General features: G+C 43.0%; 1 protein-coding gene across 2 annotated transcripts in view; it reads right to left on the reverse strand.

Annotated features, from left to right (window-relative positions):
* SDK2 (sidekick cell adhesion molecule 2) overlaps positions 1-22,973 on the reverse strand; it is a 764,937-nt gene that overhangs the window by 475,655 nt on the left and 266,309 nt on the right. For both annotated transcript variants that reach the window (XM_088474541.1, XM_088474538.1), the window contains exon 2: positions 15,788-15,947. In XM_088474541.1, the coding sequence (XP_088330667.1) occupies positions 15,788-15,947 (160 nt within the window). The remainder of the gene's footprint in view (positions 1-15,787; positions 15,948-22,973) is intronic.

The raw sequence follows: 22,973 nt of genomic DNA on the forward strand, positions 1-22,973 counted from the left end.
ATGGGCAATCATTTCTTCATTACTGTAGCACTTTGGAGCTTTAGATGTTAACTCTAAATGACTGACACCTAAAAAACACAGGCTAGGCGCGCTTGAAAGTTAAATTTCTTTTTTATGTTCCACAGGCAGCTAGATACAATCATTCGAAGTGATAAAACTCTTTATAAAACCTCACTTTCTTTGGAAAATCTGCAGACGCTGCAGTCTCTTGTAGTCCCCTCTTACAGTGGAATTATGTTGCTATCATTAGCAAAGGCTGGGTAAGGGGGGAAAGTGAAATCTTACACTTTATGGCTGATTAAATCCTTATAAAAAAGGCAGCCACATCGATAAGTTATTTAAAATGTGTGTTATTTTTTCATTACTTACTTGCATGCAATGTGCTCAGTTTTCCAACTACCTCCAAATATTGCACTTTGGTTTAAGAGACAAAACACAAAAAGAAAAGCACTTTGTCCTTTGTAAATGTACAAATGAAAACGTTAACTCTTTAGTCGACAAGAACAATCTGAGATATGTAATAACGCATATTTATTTATTATTTATTTATTACCAGTTATTTATATAGCCCACACATATTCCGCAGCGCTTTACAGAGAATATCTTACCATTCACATCTGTCCCTGCCCCAGTGGAGCTTACAATCTATATTTTCTACCACATGCTCACAAACATACACACTATGGTCAATTTTGAGGAGAGCCAATTAACCTACCAGTATATTTTTGGAGTGTGGGAGGAAACCGGAGTACCCGGAGGAAACCCACGCAAGCACAGGGAGAATATACAAACTCCGCACAGTTAGGGCCATAGTGGGAATCGAACCCATGACCTCAGTGCTGTGAGGCAGTAACGCTAACCATTAACCATATTATAAGGATAATATGGTAATATGCATTGATTGGCATATTGCCACATTATCTTTATATGTGTACAGGAGATAGACAATACCTTTGATAAACAATTTGCTGGTAAGCAAGAATAATTATTACCACAGTGCACAAAAGAAAAGCTGACGTGCTAAATGAATTAAGTCTAATAAAATCTAGTTCTGGTGCCATTTGTGTTTTCCAATATGAGATACGCTGCTGTTTAATTTATGTAACTCTCTTTCTGTTATTAAATATCACTGTGCTGCGATGTGAGCCCGGGGTGGTGGTACATGAAAGATAACATGTAAGGACCCTAACCCACCGTACACCCCCACAGTCTGCATACTCTTGGATATGCATCTCCAAGAACTCAAGGGTCATGCTCAGGAAAGGGTCAGCGCATTACTGAAAAAAAATAAACCTGCATATTTTTTATTTTTTTTAGAAATTCACATAGTTTTTTTTAAATAAAATGATTGGGGTTACAGTTATCGTTTCACTTAGGGATTTAAAAGGTTACACTAGTCCCAACGCTATCCTAGCCATCTAACTGAAGCCAAAATCTAAAGGTGCATACACATGGTCAGATTGGTCAGACAAACGATGAACTACGAGTGATGAACTACGAACGTTTTGAACGATTTTACCAACGATTTCATGAACTACGAACGATTTTTGCCTGTATTAAAATGAATGAAATCTGACAAATCTGACTGCAAACACATCAGATGTCAGATATCGTTATCTGACAAAAGGGAACGCGCATCGTTCATCTGACAAACATGTCAGATTTTCCTTTAGATATAAACTATTTTTAAAATAGTTATTGTACAGATCTGAATGAAAAATCTGACCGTGTGTATGCACCATAAGACTATCCTTAATCCTCATGATGTAATATAATACTAACCCACACACTATTTTTTTATTTATTTTTAAATAAATGGGACTTTCACATGTATGCTTTGGCATTCTGTGATCTCTTTCATCAGTCTGGCAGCTATGGGTTGGCCATTAAGATGCCATCAATGTACTATCATGAACTGAGTTAGTATGTCAGTGCAAAAATGTTTGACTACTATATTACATAACAGGGATTTAAGAGGAAGTCTGGGTTGCCTTTATTTATAGACTTGTACAGCGTTTTTCTCTGATAGTACTCAATGATACACAGTACCGGCACCTTTTGGCGGTAAAAGGTTTAATTCTCAGAACTAATTTCAGAAATAGGATGAAACTACTTGAGAAATGAATACAATAAACGTCTGAAGATCAGTGTGGGGTTTGATCAGCTACACTTTTTTTTTTTTTTTAAAGTATATGAATGCAGAGCTACGGAGCACAACTACAGTATGCTCTGACTCCCACACTGAGAGTCATGTATGATGCTGTATGAGAGTGATGCCACATCATTTCAGCTTTTCCCTGTAGGACCCCGGTTGCGGTAGATGCGAGGTTAATGGTATAATATTGTTCTTTACAGGCGCCCTACAGGTCCCAGCAAGCCTGCCCCAGCATGCTGGCACTTGGAGAACCACAAGTGCCTACATGCCCGGACATCAAGGGCCTGCTGGCACCTGTAGTCCGCCTGTAAAGAAAATATTAAATACAAGAGACTTGATTGTTTAACAAAAGTTTATTACACGGCGGCGTCTCCTGGGGGCCAGCGGCCTTTAAGCTCTTTTACATGGCCGCCGCCTCCCTAGGGCTTCTGGAGTCCTCTTAACAAGTGAGCGGCAGCCTTTAAGCTCTATTACATAGCCACCGCCCACTAGGACTTCGGCCGTCTTCTTTCTTCAGAAGCTCTTCACTGCTCCTTCCCCGCCGGTGGACTGGCATGCCGCTGCATCGCGCTGGCTTATACTTACCTCAGTCGGAATTTTCAGCTGCCAGCGTCGGAATTTCATCCCCCGGGCTTAGGTCCGGCGGTGATTCATACCGATTCCATTCTCAAAATGTTCATGATCTACATACCGGAATTTTATTAGGAGCTTGAAATATCATGTGCACACCACTGCATAAAATGGTGTGCTCCTTTCTGTACACCTCTCTTGATGTGAGAAATTAATTCTGTGAGATATGACAGAGTTGATTTTGTGTTATATCCATGCGTATTTACTTAAGAAATTGGTGGATTGTGCAATCAACGATTAAGGTGCTCCTATACATTATGATGTAGCCACAGTGTTTCAACATTCTGCTCAACTAAATTGAAGCAAAATTTGATTTTGTGGCAGAGTTATAAAGTGGGCTAAAAGAGAAACAGGAAGCCATTCCAGATTTTGCAAGATACCTGTATATATATTTTTTTTTACTGTGCAAAATGTCTAGCTGTAATACTACCTGTATGGTGGCTTTGTCAGGGTTGAAACTAGGATTTTTGTCAACTGGGGCAAGACAGTAATTTGACCCCCCCTTAATTTGCCCCCCTCCCCGATGTGTCTCTGCAGCAGTGTGCCTCCCCCTTCTCATGTCACTGCAGCAGTCAGCGTCTCTCCCCCTATATCTTTGCAGCAGCAGCAGCCTTGTTACCCCTCTCCCACCACCACTTACCTGGAAATTCTCCTTGCTACTCCTCAAGGAAATGGCAGGCTCCTCACACACTGTTCTTCAGCACGTGTGACATCACCTTCCCCAGCCAGCCCCCATCACCTTGCTCAGCCAGCCCCCATCACCTCCCTCAGCCAGCCCCCATCACCTCCCTCAGCCAGCCCCCATCACCTCCCTCAGCCAGCCCCCATCACCTCACCACCGAAGCCAGCCTCAGCATGGGTGGGGACAAAGTGCTGCGACGTGCCCTTTGATATGACCTATGACATCCTGCTGCCACATCGCTAATTGCCAGAGCCGTGAGACTGAGCCTGCAACAGCCCAGTACAGTGTGCACTGTGCATGCTTTGCATGCAGAGGGAACAAAGACGAATCAAATCTAGCGTCCGTCCTAGCTTTTGCACTGCTTGCTCTCTCCTTTTACCACACACCTGTCAACATTCCACATTGATAAGTCACTACCAATTAGACCACAACCAATCTGGCAGGTGTCATGTCCCTTTTGTTACCAGTAATTTGTTGGAAATTATAGTGGTGAAATGCAACTTGCAAACTTTGGGTCTGGTTCTGAGTCGGATGCAATGTGGCATGAAGCCATGTAAGCCTGATTTACTGCCTTACGCTAATATAAGGACCTGTGCTTGAAGCTGCTCCGCCCACTGTCATAACAGCATCTTTAGTATCAGCCCCAACTCAAGCGACACGCCCACAAGTCTAAACCATTTGGACACTACTCTGATTGGTAAATTACTTGAATACGTAAGGCTGATATATATAATTATATGGAAACCATTCTGACTGCTATCTACTGTATTCTCATGGGCTCCTCTGGCTTTATAAATTCATACACGCACATTACAGCATCGGCTGGTATAAGTCGATGTTAATATAGAAGAATATAAGCACACTATTAGATGGTATACAATAGTATTAAGAGGATAACTATGGCTATTTTATAACTATAATGGCATTCTGCCGGCTGAGATATAGCCGAGGAGTGCAATCTTTATTCGTCACTGGGTACCCAATTGTCTTCTTCCCCTCCTGTCTGTCCTCCACTCATCATCTTACTTGCAGGATACTTTTGACAATCGGGATTTTCATTCCTGCCAGGCTGCCGCTGTCGGGATTTGAACCACCGGCCATGCGCCCGGCGGTAAATCATACTGATTCCAGTGAAAAAGACTATGGTGAAAATAACATTAATGTGCCTTTGTAACAGGTTTAATTGGATTAGGTTTCTATAATTGATTTATCTTATAGCCCTTTTTCACCAAGCTGGGTCAGACCCAGGATTTCCACCATTTCCACTGCAGTGCCAGTGCTTGGCGATGATGTCATCACCAAGCACCAAAAACTCCATCTCTCCCCTGAACTCCAGACCGGAGCAGACCAGCCACCAGTGGAGGGGGTTGTCATTGACAGCTGTCACCGTGGAGGGAGAGATTACCATGGTTGCCTACCCTCCCGATTTTAGCGGGAGGCTGACGATTTTTAGTGAAGCCTCCCGCTGCCCCGCAAAGTGTGCATTCACTCCCGGTTTCTTCTTAAAACCGGACTGCGCATGCGCGAGTCCGGAATGCCGGGGGCGGGGTCTGCAGTGAGACGTCATGTCGCGTGACGCCATGTTATTGAAGCCGGCCACTTCGGGGTAGTGGGTAGCGGTGGCCGGCTTGTCAGCAGTGCACACATACCTGTAGAGTGCTTGTCCGCGGCTTCATCGGCGGCTCCCAGCGGAGGTAACAGCAGCGCTGCAGTGATCGGGTGTCGGGCAGCAGTCAGTGGTGTGCGGTGACCTTTACTCCCCCCACGGTGTCACAGGCATACAGAACTGCCTCTGGAAGTGCACTCACTGATAGCCAATAAATGGATGGCTGTCAGTGAGTTCCCTTTCAGAGTGCAGTTCTGTATGCGTGTGACCAGATGTATGTGTGTCAACATCAACAAGTCCAGTAATGTTTTAATGCAACATCCCACTAAGCTATCACTGAGAATTTGCATGTAGTTTGTGGAGAGTGCACTGTCAGTGAGTGCACTTTCAGGGGCCTATTCATCAAGGAAAGGAAAAGAAAGGAAACTGCATCATATATATATATAAATTTATAGCCCATGGTGGCTGGGTGCTGAGCGTCACAGGCATGTATCCTAGATACAGGACGAAAGAACATAAATACAAGCTCTGAAATGTTGATATTATACAGGCTCCGTGTGGATTTCTTATAAAGTCGTCTGAGTGCCACCTCTCAAATATTGCAATTGATGCGGGTACCGCTTCAGGTACACCACGAGGAGGGCACCGGACGTGGCTGCCTTTGGACACAGCCAGGGAGTGCCGGCTTCCATTACTATATATATATATATATATATATATATATACACACACACACACATATACATTACTCTATATATATATATATATATATATATAATTTTATTTTTTATCTCTGTATCCTGAGTGACAATAGAAACCCCCAGAGGTGGAGCTAGACACGCCCTTTGGGCGGATTATGACACACCCCCTCAGTCGCGAAGCGCGGCACATTCTGCTACCACTTGCAATCTCCCTGAAACTAGTTTTCAAAAGTAGGCAAGTATGTTACAGCCTCCCCATATGAAGCGGGGATGGGGTGAAAACCGGAACGGTCCGGACCATACAGGGAGGCTGTAATCTCTCCCTCCCAGGTGACAGCTGTCGCAGATAGCTTCCGAATGACAATCAATCACCGTGCTGGAAACGGGTCCCGGATTGGATGACCTGGGGTAACAGTTTCCACTGAGCCTGACCTGGGTTTTACCCGCGTAAAACCCTGCTCTAGACCCGAGAAGCAATACCAGGATTTTTCCCTAGGACCTTTTTCTACCGAGCCGCTACCTGGGTTAACACAGCAAGAACCCAGGTATTTTGGCCAGTGGAAAAGGGGTATAATTAGGAATGTAAAAGAACGAATGGCTAAGATTTTATCCCTCACCACTGGATGACACAACCTGCCCATAGCCCTTCTGAAGGGCCATGGAGGATTCTGCGTAATCTGCTTTATTTCCTTGCAGCAAACATTTTGTATAGGTCAGTGCTAGCTGACTCTCAGCTTTACATAACAGGGGTCAATGACCTGCACTGTGTGATATTTGTGGGAATTATATTTATAAAGATACACAAATCACGATTTTGCTACAATCTGTTGGGAGGGGGGTGTATTTGAAAAAGATGTATGGCTTGTGAGTAAATCTACTGTATATTGCTGGCTTTGTATATTTTTGATCTAAGCTTACTTAGGAGATGTGCACGGATTGTGTAGCACTAGCAGACTAAAATGCCATAGGAAATGATGTTATTACAGTACAGTGTTGTAAGTTGGTTCAGGAAGAGGACTGGCTTGTTCAGTAGCTCTTTTTTCTTCATGTGGGAACCTTTATATAAAAAGATGGCTTGTGACTTCACCCACTCACTGTGACACTGGATCATTCATAAGGTCCCTCTATCGAGAGGAACGTGGAGGATTCCTGAGAAAAATTAATTTCAGTTTCATCAAAGGCAAGAGTCCCTTTGAAATCAATAGGACATTTGTCTTGGGTTGTATATGTCACTGCAGAATACTTCCTCTTTTGTCTCAATAACATAGATCTAGAACAATTCAGTGAGATGACACAAAACGGCCCCATCCAGCCTACATTTTACCTACATGCTGCAAAACATCACACTTTTATTGATTTTTGTTGTAATCATAGAATATTCCCATTATCCGTAATGTAAGCCTATTTTCTGTTGATGTCACTACATTAAGAAACCCTTTACCCATGCCTGTCACATTTAGATCATGACAGTTTAAACTCCCTCTCTAAAACATATACTGTATAGAGCATAACATTTTGAATACAATTTACAAGACTAATGGGCCTCATTCAGAGTAGTACAGAGTTGCCAACTTTCTGGCTGCCCCTTCCAGGAGTGGGCAGCCAGATCGGCAAATCAAGGGGGCTTGACCAACATTTATAGGTGGAGCTGGAGTGTGGTCACGCGATTACATCATCTTGGTCCCGCCCCCGCTACACAACGTCAGGATTACCGGCATTGTAAAGCAGAGGGTGGGGCCAAAATGATGCGATTTGGCGAGAATCGCATCACTTCCCCCCCTGCTGCGGAGGATTCTCATATTACTGGGCCGTAGGGGTCAGCGGCTGCCGGGAGGCTTGCCTTCCTTTCCAAGGGCCGGGAGCGGCACCCGATTTTCGGAAAGGCTCCTGGCCGAATCGGGAGGGTAGGCAAGTATGGAGTATTATACAAACCAGATGCTGCTCTAGCAGTTCTCCCAAAGCTGCAGCCTGTTTAGGGGCGGGCCCGGCATTCATTTTGAAAAATGATGGTGTGTCGCCCCCATTTTCCGGGAGTGCATCTTCCAGAACAGACATCCTGCGGCCTCGACTACAGAGTTGTGAGGGGCAGTCTGAGTAACCTCAGATTGCTGATGGTATCGCAGAAGATCTGATGCTGCGTCTTAACATGCAGCACTCGGATCTGCGATGCCAGCAGGAGGAGTCTATTTACACCAGACATCTCCTGTTGCATTAGCATATTAGTTGTACGGTATTGCAAAGCCACTTCCCTGTGACCACTGAACCGGGCCCAGTGTGCTTCCTGTCAGGTGTATGTAGCATGTGTTATAAGGGCATCTTCTTAAAATGACATCAAATGTACAAAAAAAAAAAAAAGTAAAGTACTGTACTCTGCAATTGGTCAGTACGAACTAGGAATTATCAGTGAAAGATCATCAAACTCTGTGCCTCCCAGTAAACTTAGGAATAGATGTCAATTCTATAAAATGTGCTATAATATTTTTTTTAAACCCTGAAAAATGTAAATTGCACTCAACAATGAATTTCTGTCATTATCAGGGCCGGCTCCAGGGGTCTGAGCACACTGTGCCGGGCCGGTACACTGTGCCCTGCGGCCGAAATTGGGGCGTGGTCTCATTACCATAGGCCACGCCCCCTAAGTGACGTTATTTGGATGCGTGCCCGCACGGCATGACTCCAAATAACGTCAGGCTGGGGGTAAAGCCCAGCCATCCGTCACTGTCTTGGCTTCCCCCAGCCCTCTGCAGTCAGTGAATGGATGCCGCGCTCATGCGCGCTGCATCCATTCACACTCCCGGGGTCCGGCATAGCTGCAGCGGTGAGGGTACCCAACCTCCCGATTTGACCACCCGCGGGCCACTTCGGCCAATGGGTGGAACAGCAGGACAGTACTGTCTTGCTGAAATTGGGATGTTGGGGAGGGATGCGCCCTCTATGGGTGGCGCACCTGTTCGATCGCACTGGTTGAACACTCCTAGAGCCGGCCCTGGTCATTATAATCACTGTAGTAAGTAATATATACTTTACTGGAGTAACTTATAATACTTGAAACCAGACTTCTGCCTGAAATCACCTGTTGAAAATTAGGGCACACCATGTTGCTGCCATTTGACAGATGGGCTATAAACCACTTACTTTCCTTTGCAACATCTGTAACCGTGGAAAAAGTCAGTGTGGTCCACCTTGTTTTCATGGCTATAGATCAAGGGTGGGGAACCATTTTTCCTCCAAGGGCCATTTTGATATATATAACATTATTCGCGGCCTGGTGCAGGTCACAATCGCTGGAGAGTACAGCGATCCCCGCTATAAGCGCAGCAGGGTGAGGACGCTCCAGGTGGCACTGCTGCATAGATTCTGGCTATAGGGTGCCATACTAGGCACCCTGCTAGCCAGATGAGGCTAGCAGAAAAAAGCTCCGAGGGCCAGACCAAATGATTCCGCGGGCCTTATACAGCCCCCGGGCAGGAGGTTCCCCATCCCTGCTATAGATTATTTCACAGTTTGTACATTTACAACTTTTCCTTTTTTTATACTTTTCTGTAGGGACTTATTCTATGTAAACAATTAGGAAGTAACTATTTTACTCTGGATGTGGGTGGTGTCGGGCGGACGCAGTGGAGGACCGGAAGACTAGAATGCTCTGCCGAGCGGCGGTGAGCAGCACCGGGCCATTCTAGTTGAGTAGGCAAGTATGCATCAAACTGGGAGTCAACTGCCACCAAAGATCAATGGGGGAGTGTTTTCTTATGTTTTTCTATATTTTTTTTTTTTAATTTCTTCTATTTATTTATTCCCCTTTCTATATGGTGTCCAGTGACACATCCATAATGGGTGTTCAGGAGTGAGCCTCAAAAACTCAGAGGGGTATTCAATATGGGAGCGAAAAGTCCGTGCTGGACTTTTCGCTCCACATCGGAGATTTTCCTGGGATAAAGTATCGGGTGCGCGCCTGCTTTATCCCCGTATTCAATATAAAACCTACGGAAATGGGAAGCTGCGAAGTGGGATCTGCGTAAAAAAACAAAATTTTCCTGGAATAAATTGTAGGACCCCCTAATGTTGTAAAAACATGGGTGGATCACAATGGGTACCCCCCGGTTTAGCTTGCAAATGAAAGTCGGAGATTTAAATAGCCGCAGCAGGTGTTTTTTCCCGACATTGAAGTAGTGTTGCAGACGAGCACTTAGGTTTTTTTTTTTTTTTTTTTTTAAGTGGTCCCATCAAATTTGGGGTACATGAAAATGGGTACTAGCATAATTAAAGTAAGTTTTAAAAACTATGCACCTGCCGCTAATAGCCTATTCTAGAAAACACCTGCCGCATACTTGCAGAATAGCCCTGAACCTATTTCCCTATTTTTAAACACTTTTTTCCCAATTTTTTTTTTTCACCCCAATTTTTTGGGGTGTCCCTATTTTTTTTTTTTTACTTTTTTTGACACAGTTATTTTTAAAATGTCATTCCCAGGGGTGCAGGCTATTTTTTTTAAGCCTGCACCCCTAAACCCCAATTCTGCACTTTTTTTCACCACCTATACAGTGGTGAAAAGTTATCCCCGTTTTTTTCCAAAGACTTGTCGAACCTACGAAAAGTCTTTGAAATTGAATACGGTGTAAAACCAAAACCTCCGAAAATGACGTCATTGGTGCGAAAACATTGCAAAAACTGAGTTTTTGCTCCATATTGAATACCCCTAATAGGCTGTAGTTTAGGAGCCATTGTTTCATCCTCCTCATCTATATCTATCTATATATCTATAGATTTTTCCTTTTCCAATATTGGGAAGGATAACTGAGGAAGGCACCAGGCACAAATTGCATATTTAGCCCTATGGAGTGCCTGCCGCAATTGCTGTGTGTATATATATATATATATATATATATATATATATATATATATACACACACACACATATTACACATTTTATATATACACACTAGCTTTGCCGATGATTAAATCGCTTCTGCCAACATATTTTTTATTTGAGGTGTTGTAGTTGTATTGCTTTGCATAAAGACCCTGTTACGGGTGTGGCCATGTGACCAGCAGTGTGGCTCAGCGCCTTCGACCACCGCTCACACTAAAGCCACTGTGTGCCCTGTGCACAGACTGCTATGTAGCCTCTCCTGTACAAGTTAACGCGGGCCCTGTGCACCTCTCCCCCCACCCCTTACCAGCTATGCGCATGGTGTCTCTTGCATTGATAATGTCAGTGAATTTTGTGTTTGTTATTTCTCAGCTTTAACCTGACGGATTGAGATGAAACACATTGCAGGTTATTTCTAGGAGTTTCCATTACAAAATGATGCAGTTTTCACAAGAATCAGTTTAGTAGTTTTTGCGCCAACTTGGAACAAACAGGCAAACACAACATTGTTATACTATTCATATAGATTAACATACACATACTAATATCAGGATTTCAGTGTCTGCGTTTTGTAGAATATAATGGCTGAGTCACTCTGATAGCTGTGAAATCTTACTGTGATCCATGGCATCTCATTCTAATTGAACTGCTGTCTGTGAAATTTCACTGTATACAGCATAAATACAATGGTTACATGCTGCCTGTTTTTATTCCCAGCATGACTAATGTCATACAATATATGTAATAGTTGCATTTTTTAACTCATTGTGCCTCAATGACTTCATGCAGTGTAGGACTGGGCATATAGGGCCTTCCCGAGGATATGCAGTGGTTGGGGCCCATGCTTAACGGGTGTGACCAGCCACCAGAGGCTTAGCCATCTAGAGAGTGCATGGCCTGGGCATCTTTATCTATCTAACTACAGCATATTTGCCTACGCTCCCAGAAGTCCCGAGAGGCTCACGATTTTTCGGGTAGACCCCCGCACCCCCCGGAAGTGTAGGCAGATCTCCCGCATCCTGCCCACTTCCTAGTGAAGTCGGCAGGACGTGGAGATTTAATGGGGAATTTGCAGGTCCGCGAGAAGGGGGCAGGGCTCAGAGATGCAATATTTGCAATTTGCAAATACGTCAACAGCCCCACCCCGCCCCCCGAACCAGCAGGTCTCAGAGCTGCTCCCTATCTATCATAAATAGTGATTGTGCATGCATGATAATGTACTTGATTGATAATGCACTATATTGAATACACAATAGTCTTGGGAATGCAGTTTAATGTAACATATTCATAATAATTAAGCACATTATGGAGATCCTGTCTATATATACTACAATACAGCACGCCATACTTGCCAACTCTCCCTGATGATCGAGACTCCCTGAAATAGTAGCAATCTCCCTGACTTCCTGATTGCATCTTACCCCATTATGTAGTGGTTATATACTTGGGAAAAAAATAAATCAGAGATATATTCACTGTACATGTGACAGGGGACCTTAATACTGACCAGACAGTGTCTAAATCTCAATTAAAACTGCATAGGTCTAGATAAGGAGAAATACATCCCTTTGTAAAAAAAAAAAAAAAAATTATCTGAATACTTTGAATGATTTGGCCAATTCCGACGCATCAGAATGACAAATAGTTGAACTCGTCAAGTGTGTACACACTATGCGCGCTCCCGCGGCATCGTTCGTCGCATCTACAGATCTTTTGTACATGCAGAAAGATCTGTCAATCTTGTTAACGATTTCCCTCAGATCATGCAGTGCGCGCGCACTAGTGGACGATCAGGCAATATGGTTACAACGTTATATAGCTGACTATGTAACCACCAAACGGTGCAAGATATATATCGTTTGGTCGTTTGTTAGATTGCACAGTGTGTATACACTAGATCGTTTGCCCGGAAGTTTAGGGGAAATCGTTGACGACATTGCATCGTTTGCAAGACGCTTAGTGTGTACCTAGCTTAAGCGCTTACCACTAGGATAACTTATCTGTAGTTCAGTGAATGAATGCAGAGCTACAATGCCATATCTATTACGGGCAGGAACTGTGCTCATTACACTAAAGCCCACAGCTAGCAAGAGGAGGAGTCAGGGTCGTGTTGCAACCGACCACTTTGATTGGTGGGGGGTGGGGGGCAGTTCTGCCTATTTTGTCAGTCCCCAGGCCACACAATTTCTGATGGCAGCCCTGCGGCTTGCACTCCCTCTATCAGTGTATTCCATACAACATGGCTGTTGTCTCTGTCAGTGTGTATCATCCAATATGACTGCAGTCTCTCTTAGTTTATTCCATTTAATATGGCCATGTAACCATGATAAATTTCTTACAATATGAGTATATGGGACATATATTTAAAGTTGGCAGGACCATAGAGAGCTGTGCCAAGCATGGCTTTTTTGGGGGAGTGGCCTAATGTAAGTAGGCGTGGCCATCCCTACTTACAGGGGGAGGAGCCGTGTGCTCCTCAGCCAAGGTCAAAATTTGCACAGCCGGAGGAGACTGCTGCTCCTGAATGCTTGCGAATAGCGATGATGAATGCTAAACCTAATGATATTCCCCTTAGTAAAGTGGCTATGGTGATGCTAGCATGGAGTAAGAGAAAGACACCAACAGCAGGAGTAATTAGACAAAAGGAGATCCAGAGTGATACCGAAGACAGTTTTACATTATCATTTCAAAAACATTCACTTGTTTTGTGTTTCCCACCTGGGTGGGGTGAACTTCAGTATTTAAAAGGTACGAGTACAACGGCTTTTTGCTAGAATAGGTGTAATACTGATTAATATAGGTGGTGCCTCTGAAGATGTTCATATTGGTCTTAAAATATGTTTGCAGGCAATAATATTGCCCAATTTACAGCATTAAGTATATCATTACCTCTTAGCATCAACATTCAATGTAGCAGAGTTTCCTAGACCTTAGCAATTACTGTACGTTCAGAACTAGCCTTGATTAAATGAGGTGAACATGCAACACACGGAAAACACAAAACATTTTATATTAAAAAAAAAACACTGGTCGCTTTTTCCCCTGGAAAGTCGATATAATTCAACTTGTCACCCAGCAATGTATGGTAATAAGAAGGTGACAGACGTTAGCATTAATACTTGTAATTTGCTGAGGCATGTGTGAGTTTTTTGAACCACGCACTTCCTCAGAGAATGCCATTACAAAGCCATTACAAATATGGGGTCAATTACAAATATAATAACGTCTATGTAACAATGTATGTTTCAAAGAGACACACAGGGCATACATAATATCTGACAAGCTCCTATAAAAGGCATTTAGCAACTTAAGACTCTAAACAAAATAAACTACTATAAGATAATTCGATATATTATAATTGGTCATAAATGATTAAAAATTACATCAGGGCATACTTAATACTATTCAAAACACCATACTTTAAAAAGACAACAAAGAAAAAACCATACCCCCTCCTGAACACCCAATCACCGCTGCGCTGCTATGCAGGAGTGAACAAGACATCACGCCCAAATTTCCAGATCAGTTTGACAGGGCAGAGCCCTCAATCAGGGCTGTCCTACTAATCACTACAGTGCACGGTGGACTATTCACTCACCGAATGAATCTGTTCTCTTCTTTAAAATACAGTAGATTACAACTATCAAAATGTATGCCTATGTAAATCTCCAAAAATGCTACAAAAACTATATCAGCCAATCAGGTTTTTCTAGCAAATCAAATTTCCGATTAGTTGGTATGGTTACAACTTTTTTTGGTGCCCCAGTTTTCATATCTAGCTCTGGGATGTATTTTTATATAGGCAGCGTCTAATATCACTTACCATAAGGATTGATTTATTGTTGCTATTACATGCCTCCAGGAAGTCCTGGACCACAGTATTGTGTCCCTCCTGGAGAGGGTAATGTTGGGATGTATGCTATTAACAATGTCATCATCTATAGCAGGGCTCAACAAATCCTGATCACCATGGCGACTAAGATTTTAGTCCTGGCGACTGGGTTTTCCAAGCCCCCCCACGCCGCCACAGGGAAGCTCCATTTGCCGGGCGCCCGGTGAAATTTTACCAGCTGGCACCCGACTCCCCGCAGCAGCAGCCGGAGCTCACTCCCGAGCTCCGGCGTCTGGCTCCCCCCAAGGGCACTATGGGAGAGACGTCTCTCTCATAGTTCTGAAGAGCGGTGGACGGCAGCGGACGCAGGATCGTGGCCTAAGGTAAGTATTCTGGGTTGGTTTTTTTTGTGTGTGCGCGGCACACTTAGAGGGAGCTTAGTACTGGGGGTACCATTAGAGGGGGCTTAGTACTGGGGTATAGAGGGGGCTTACTACTGGGGGTACTATTACAGGGGGCTTACTACTGGGGGCACTATTACAGGGGTTTACTACTGGGGGCACTTTTACTAGGGGCTTACTACTAGGCGCACTATTACGAGGGGCATACTACTGGGGGCACTATTACAAGGGGCTTACTACTGGGGGCACTATTACAGGGGGCTTACTACTGGGGGAACTATTACAAGGGGCTTACTACTGGGGGCACTATTACAGGAGCCTTACTACTGGGGGCACTATTACAGGAGCCTTACTACTGGGGGCACTATTACAGGGGGTTTACTACTGGGGGCACTATTACAGGGGGCACTATTACAGGGACCTTACTACTGGGGGCACTTTTACAAGGGGCTTACTACTGGGGGCTCTATAAAAGGGGGGTTACTACTGGGGGCACTATTAAAAGGGGCTTACTACTGGCGGCACTATTACAGGGGGCTTACTACTAGGTTGAGGGGCACTGAAAGGGCATGTGTGGTGGTCTATACAAGCTTTCATATATTTTGGTAATGGACGATGGTCTGGCTCCTAAACTTTTAAGATGGCTCCTAGATTTTACAAAAATTTGTCGAGCCCTGATCTATAGACATGGTGTTTGCTATTAGCTGTTAATCACCATGTTCCAGGGAGATAACTCCATGCGGATAAGCCTTGCAACGAAATGATTGTAGTGCGGTATATATTTTGTCTATAATCAATTACTCACTTATTTGATTTGATCCATTTCTGCTAAGCTCATTTTAGTTTTGGTACTAAATATTAGGCTTGCATTGTATTATGTTATATATTGGTATACTTTATTTAGACAGACCTGTATTCCAGTGAGAATTTGGTGAGCTCTTTATGGTCGTGCAGCCATTTAAACTCCAGAGGCCAGCTCCCCTCTGCCATGCAAGTAAGGACCAGACGATTCCCCTCTAGATGGACTTGACTCCGTACCGGTTCAGTCTTGAAGTATGGAGGAACGTCATCTAAAATAAAATATACTATAGTATGAAATCAAGTAATAATATGCAGTGAAATCCATAGATCACCAGGGGGATCTCACTGCCTGTATGAAATTCCTAATTAATAAATGCAACAGAGAAGGGAATAGGAGAGAACTTTTCAAATGCATTAATACAGGAATGTACTGTACAGAATACTCCACAAGCTACAAAAAGTAATAGAAAAGGGATAAGAAGAATCAAGAGCATGGAGAACATTACAGAACAACACACTTGCACATGGCTTACTCACAGTGGCTGACTTCATATAACAGATCATTGGTATAGTGGGTGAATAACAAATTGCACCCTACATAAACATACAAGAAGCATTTCATTTGCCTGCTAAATGGTAACCTCTGGCCTTGATATTGATTTCCCTTTCACCTAGTGCAGACTATCTTTGGCAGAATACATATTAAAAGATATTGGAGTTATGTACTAATCTCATACTTGACTACTCTCCTGGGACTGTCGGGAGCCCCCCGAAAATCGGGAGCCGCTCCCGACACCCCGCAAGAGGAGGCAAGTCTCCCGCATTGTCCGCCGACCTCCAGACACCGCACGTAGAAGTGGGCGGTTCGGGTGACGACGCGATTTCCACTGAATTGCGTCATCATAACCCTGACCCCCTGCTTTGTAATGCCGGTAATATCGGCATTATAAAGCGGGGGGCAGGGCCGCGATGACGCAAACACGCGGACACGCCCCCACTCTGCCCATTACAGCCGCCCACACCCTCCCTGCTGGACCGACCTGGCAGCCCCCTCCCGGAAGGGGCTGCCAGAAAGTCGGTATGTATGACTAAGCTTTGTAGAAAGATAAAGTGCACGGAGAAAGAGTACCAACCAATCAGCTCCTAACAGCCTGTCAAGTGGCAGCTAGGAGCTGATTGGTTGGTACTTTCTCTCTCTACAAGGCTTAGTACATAAACCCCATTATATTATACTGGTGGGCAATAATGAAATATAAGAATATCTCCAAAAGCGCTCTGTTATGTTTGATGCATTGTTGCCAACTCTCCCTTATGGTCAGGGAGACTCCCTGATATAGTAGCAATCTCCTCCTGGCTCCCTGAAGAGTCAACCAATCTTGCTGAAAGTAGTTTGTTTTCATGAACAAGTAGACCTTACTGACTGCTTTGGGACTCCTTTACATTTGGCTGTAAATCAACTTTATGGAACACCTCTCAGATGTAGCAGTACACATCTACTTTAACACGTGCTCATAGATGTTGCTTTAACAATCTCCCTGAAATGCTTTTTGCAAAAGTAGACAAGTATGGCTTGATGTTAGCCACTAGATGGCAGCAGTTTGATGTCTGTACACCAGTTTCCTTTAGAAGATTAAGGGGCCAATTTATCTTCGCAAATTCCCTGGAAAACATCAGTTTTTGGGGGATACCCGCAAATATTTAGTATCACCCCTATGTATGAAGGAGAGACCGATATCTGCTGCGGTTCTTCCATTTCTGACAGCAACCACAGCCCCCATAGGGATGCAATGCTGTCGAATCACATTCTGGAGTTTGGTTCATGCAGCTAGCGCCTTCTGAAGATGGCATGCTGCTGTTGCCTATGGGCAAGACTTTGCAATAATGTTTGGGAGAGAACCTTCCCGAGCAATGTCCGCAGCGCATATGTGCGGTCAGCAGACCGCGCATGCACAGGAGTAAAGAACCTGCTGATGCAGTCTTTTTCAATCTGAGCGCATCGCCGTGTCGGGCTATCGGAGCCCTGTAACTGTGTGTGCTAATAAATACATCTGGGTGCTAATATCGCGCCCAGATCACATTGCAAATGAGATTATTGATAAATGGGCCCTAAGTAATGTGGCAGCGCATTTTCAGATTAATTACTGCTAAAGAACCAATTTATGTTTACTTCATTAATTTAAATAAGTACCTGTGCTAACATAGTAGTAACCAAAGAAATGTACAGTCAGGTGCATAAATATTGGGACATTGACAGAATTTTAATATTTTGGCCTCTATTCACCACCACAATGGCTTTGAAATGAAACAAACAAGATGTGCTTTAACTGCAGACTTTCAGATTTAATTTGAGGGTAATTACATCCAAATCAGGTGAATGCGTGTAGGAATTACAACGGTTTCTATATGTGCCTCCCACTTTTTAAGGGGCCAAAAGTAATGGGACAAACTAAACAATCCTAAATCTAACTTTCACTTTTTAATACTTTGTTGCAAATCCTTTGCAGGCAATTACAGCCTGAAGTCTGGAACGCATAGACATCACCAGACGCTGGGTTTCATCCCTGGTGATGCTCTGCCAGGCCTCTACTGCAAATGTCTTCAGTTCCTGCTTGTTCTTGGGGCATTTTCCCTTCAGTTTTCTCTTCATCAAGTGAAATGCATGCTCAATCGGATTCAGGTCAGGGGATTGACTTGGCCATTGCATAACATTACACTTTTTAGCCTTAAAAAACTCTTTGGTTGCTTTTGCAGTATGCTTCGGGTCATTGTCCATCTGCACTGTGAAGCGCCGTCCAATGAGTTCTGAAGCATTTGACTGAATATGAGCATATAATATTGCCCGAAACACTTCAGAATTCATTCTGCTGGTACAAGTTGATCTTTGTCTCACCTGTCCATAGGATGGTGTTCCAGAACTGTAATGGCTTTTTAAGATGTTGTTTGGCAAACTGTAATCTGGTCTTCCTGTTTTTGTGGCTCACCAATGGTTTACATCTTGTGGTGAACCCTCTATATTCACTCTTGTGAAGTCTTCTCTTGATTTTCTTGATTCTCTTGACTTTGACACATATACACCTACCTCCTGGAGAGTGTTCTTGATTTGGCCAACTGTTGTGAAGGGGTTTTTCTTCACCAGGGAAATAATTCTTCTGTCATCCACCACAGTTGTTTTCCGTGGTCTGCCGGGTCTTTTGGTGTTGCTGAGCTCTCTGGTGCGTTCTTTCTTTTTAAGAATGTTCCAAACAGTTGATTTGGCCACACCTAATGTTTTTGCTATTTCTCTGATGGGCTTGTTTTGCTTTTTCAGCCTAATGATGGCTTGCTTCACTGATGGTGACAACTCTTTGGATCTCATATTGAGAGTCGACAGCAACTGATTCCAAATGCAAATGTCACACCTAGAATCAACTCCAGACCTTTTACCTGCTTAATTGATAATGAAATAACGAGGGAATAGCCCACACCTGTCCATGAAATAGCTTTTGAGTTGATAGTCCCATTACTTTTGGCCCCTTAAAAAGTGGGAGGCACATATAGAAACCGTTGTAATTCCTACACCGTTCACCTGATTTGGATGTAATTACCCTCAAATTAAATCTGAAAGTCTGCAGTTAAAGCACATCTTGTTTGTTTCATTCCAAAGCCATTGTGTTGGTGAATAGAGGCCAAAATATGAAAATTCTGTCAATGTCCCAATATTTATGCACCTGACTGTACCTTTGTTTTTGTTTTAATATTGCAAGCCAAGAAATACCTTTATTAAGTGCTCCTGAGAATGCCAGTGGCAGCTGTGTCTGGCTTTGTATCTTATTAAATTGCAGTATAGTAGAGGAAGGGCAGCTGACAGTGAACATAATGTTTTTCAGTGGACAAGGCAAAAAAATATGATAAATCCATCCAATAGCGGTACTAAACATTTGTATCAGCTGATCTCTGTTTCTGTAGAGCCAACACATACCTGCCAACTTCTGTTTGTCCCAGTGTGTGTATGAGAAGGTGGTCTAGAGCCACATCTCAATGGCTGTGCCCAGCGTTTTAAGAAGAATTGTGGTGCCCCATGAACCCTTTAATTTGCATTAAATCACCCAAGTTAAAACAAGTGCCATGGAAGGAGCACCCATCAGAGGTGAAGTGTACCATGTTCCATTACAAAATACATATGTTTAGGCATAATAGTATTTAATGAAAGATACCTTTTTGAAAATGGATTCATTCTTTAAAGCAGAGTTTCCCAAACTTGGTCCACCAAGGCACCCTAACAGTCCAGGTTTTTAGGATATCCATACTAGACCACAAGTGACTTACAGTAATTAGTACCTCAAACAATTTCAATTACCCACCTGTGCTCAACCATGGATATCTCTAAAATCTGAACGGTTGGGGTGCCTTGAGGACTGCATTTGGGAACCTCTGCTTTGAAGTGTATGCACCCCCTGCACATTTCAGAGACAGAAGGGTTGGGGGATGGACCAATATCTATGATAATGCAACCCATCAATTAATTGGAAGGAAACATTTTGTGGGCTGCAACAGGTCTGTAGAAACTAACAAAAGCACAGAGGCACCAGGGGCAAAGTAACATTTCCATAGGGGTCTTTTCCATACTTGTCTATAATGGAGGACCCAAGGGTCAAGTGCAGGAGCCCCTGCCCTTGGCTGTGAGACAATGGAATCCATCTCATTCGACAAGGTGGAGAATAGGAGATTCGCCAAGCAATAGAAGCGGCATCCTCATGAGCTTTCTGGGACAGTAAGCAAGTTAAGGGGGTTTCTAAATGCTTTATTCCAAGTAAATCTTGCTGTAATAACGTATACTCCAAATCTATTTGTACATATCCGCTAAAGGCAGTACAGACAAAAGTAGATTCATGTAGTTTATAGGGTGCTGGACTAAAGGATATTTGTGTCTGAACACCATGCACTGCAGAGGAGTGGAGTAGCTGCTACGTTGTCAAGCCTCCTCCTTCATCACCAGACTACTTAAAGACATAACAATAATAAGCAATGGTGGTGGCAGGTGGCAGATGAGGTACTGTAACTAACCAGTGACATCAGAGGTTGGGGCAAATGTCAAACCGAATAGTCAAAACGATCAGGGTCAACAATGAGCAAAGTACGGACAATGGCAGAATAGCCAGACAGGAAAATGCCATAACTGTCAATAAGCAGATGTCGCTCACAAACTTCTATAAAACCACCTGGAACCAATAGCTAAAAATCAATTAGTTCAGGCCAACCTGACTAATGACTCCGTGCACACCTGCTCACTCATGAACAGCAAGGTGTAAGGGTAACCATAACAACATAATTAGCCTGAGCAGTAGTGGAATCACAGAGCCGGTTGTTATTTCTGTCTCTGACCGTGGCTCTGCTCCTGACAAATTACTAGTTCATTAATAGCTTGTGTTCTCATGACAATTGGTTTGGTCCACAAAATGACTGTATGCACTGCATGTGGCTGATGGATACAGTTAAAAGGAATACATACGTCTTGTCAACGATCACAATATAGACTAGCAGTATGGGGACAGTGTGATGTCAATGAGTGTGAAATGGTACTGGAAACATTGTACGCCTGCCGACAGTACTATTGTAAAAATGTGATGGTAAAGCATCATGTTTACAGTTGCACTGCTGATGCGCATAAAATACTTTAAGTACTTGTTGACATAACGGTGTCTGCGTTCCGATGTCCCCATACTGCTTGTCAACATTGTAATTGTCAACGAGATGACCACTTTCCAGTTAAGAGATAAATTGCACTGCTATAAGTGGAATGGAAACCTCTTTTATAATACTGTGGATTTTAAGATCTCACACATTAGAAACTACCTCCCTTTGTATCTGTCTACAATTATATGTCAATGTGATACCATGTATATTTCCAGTCAATGCTACATCAATGCTTGCCTTAACTTGTGTTTAGAAATGATTATTTTTGTTTTCTATATTCTCTATCATTATATTGCCAATTTTACCACCAACTATCAGGGGTATTCAGTATGGGTGCGATAACATTGTTTTTGCGTTAATTTCGCAATTATGACGTCATTATCGCAGGTTTTACTTTTACACCCTATTCAATTTCAAAGACTTATCGCAGTTTTGACAAGTCTTTGATAAAAAACGGTGATAAGTTTTCACCATTGAATAGGCGTCGAAAAAAATGCAGAATTGGGGTTTAGGGCTGCAGGCTTAAAAAAAATAGACTGCACCCTTGAGAATGACATTTAAAAAAGAACTGTGTAAAAAAAAGTAAAAAAAAAAAATAGGGACACACCAAAAAATTAATTTAAAAATTGGGGTGCAAAAAAAAAAAAAAATGGGGAAAAATTGTTAAGCAATAGGGAAATAGGTTCAGGGCTATTCTGCATGTATGCGGCAGATGTTTTGAAGAATAGAATTATAGCGGCAGGTGCACAAATGCAGAATTTTAAAAAAATTACTTTAGGGACACCAAAATATGCTAGTACCCATTTTCATGTACCCCAAACGAAAAAAATAACCTAAGTGCTCTTCTGCATCACTTCTTCAATGTCGGGAAAAAAACACCTGCTGCTCCTATTTAAATCCCCGACTTTCAATTAAAGGCTAAAACGGGGGTACCCATAGTGTTCCCCCATGTTTTTACAACTTTAGGGGGTCTTACAATTATTTTAAGGAAAAATTCGTAACTTTACGTAAATCCAACTTCGGAGTTTCCCGTTTTCGTTAATTTTATATTGAATACGGGGATAAGCGGGAGCGCGCACCAGACTTAACGCAGAAAAAAACTCCGATATGAAACGTTAACTTCGACAGTGAAGTTAACGTTTCATATTGAATACCTCTCTATGCCTCTTATGTAAAATGTGGGCAGGGTGTAGAGAACTACACAATAAAACATAATACACATGACCTACTCTCTTTTATATATATTTTCTGACCGAGTTTGAGAACCTGTGTTGTAAACCAATTCAGTCCTCAGGACACCAAACAGTGCATGTTTTCAGGTCTCCTCACAGAATCACAAGTGAAATAATTATCTCCACCTGTGGATCTTTCAAAATGTATCAGTGAGTAATGAGTACACCTGGAAAACGTGACCTGTGTGGGGTCCTGAGCACAGAGTTTGAAAATCACTGGTTTACAACATTAAAAGGTAGGAATTTATCTGGTCTAAGGAGAAGGCAGAAAAACCACTAAGTATAATATATATATATATAGATATACGACAGGCTCAATCCACGGCACTCGACCATCTGGGGTGCCCTTGGTATGTGACCACACCATCTACATAAAAAATATCATACAAA

The sequence above is a fragment of the Taudactylus pleione genome, unplaced genomic scaffold (genome assembly GCF_031769625.1).
Source record: "Taudactylus pleione unplaced genomic scaffold, aTauple2 ptg000016l, whole genome shotgun sequence".
In the NCBI taxonomy this organism is placed as follows: Eukaryota; Metazoa; Chordata; class Amphibia; order Anura; family Myobatrachidae; genus Taudactylus; species Taudactylus pleione.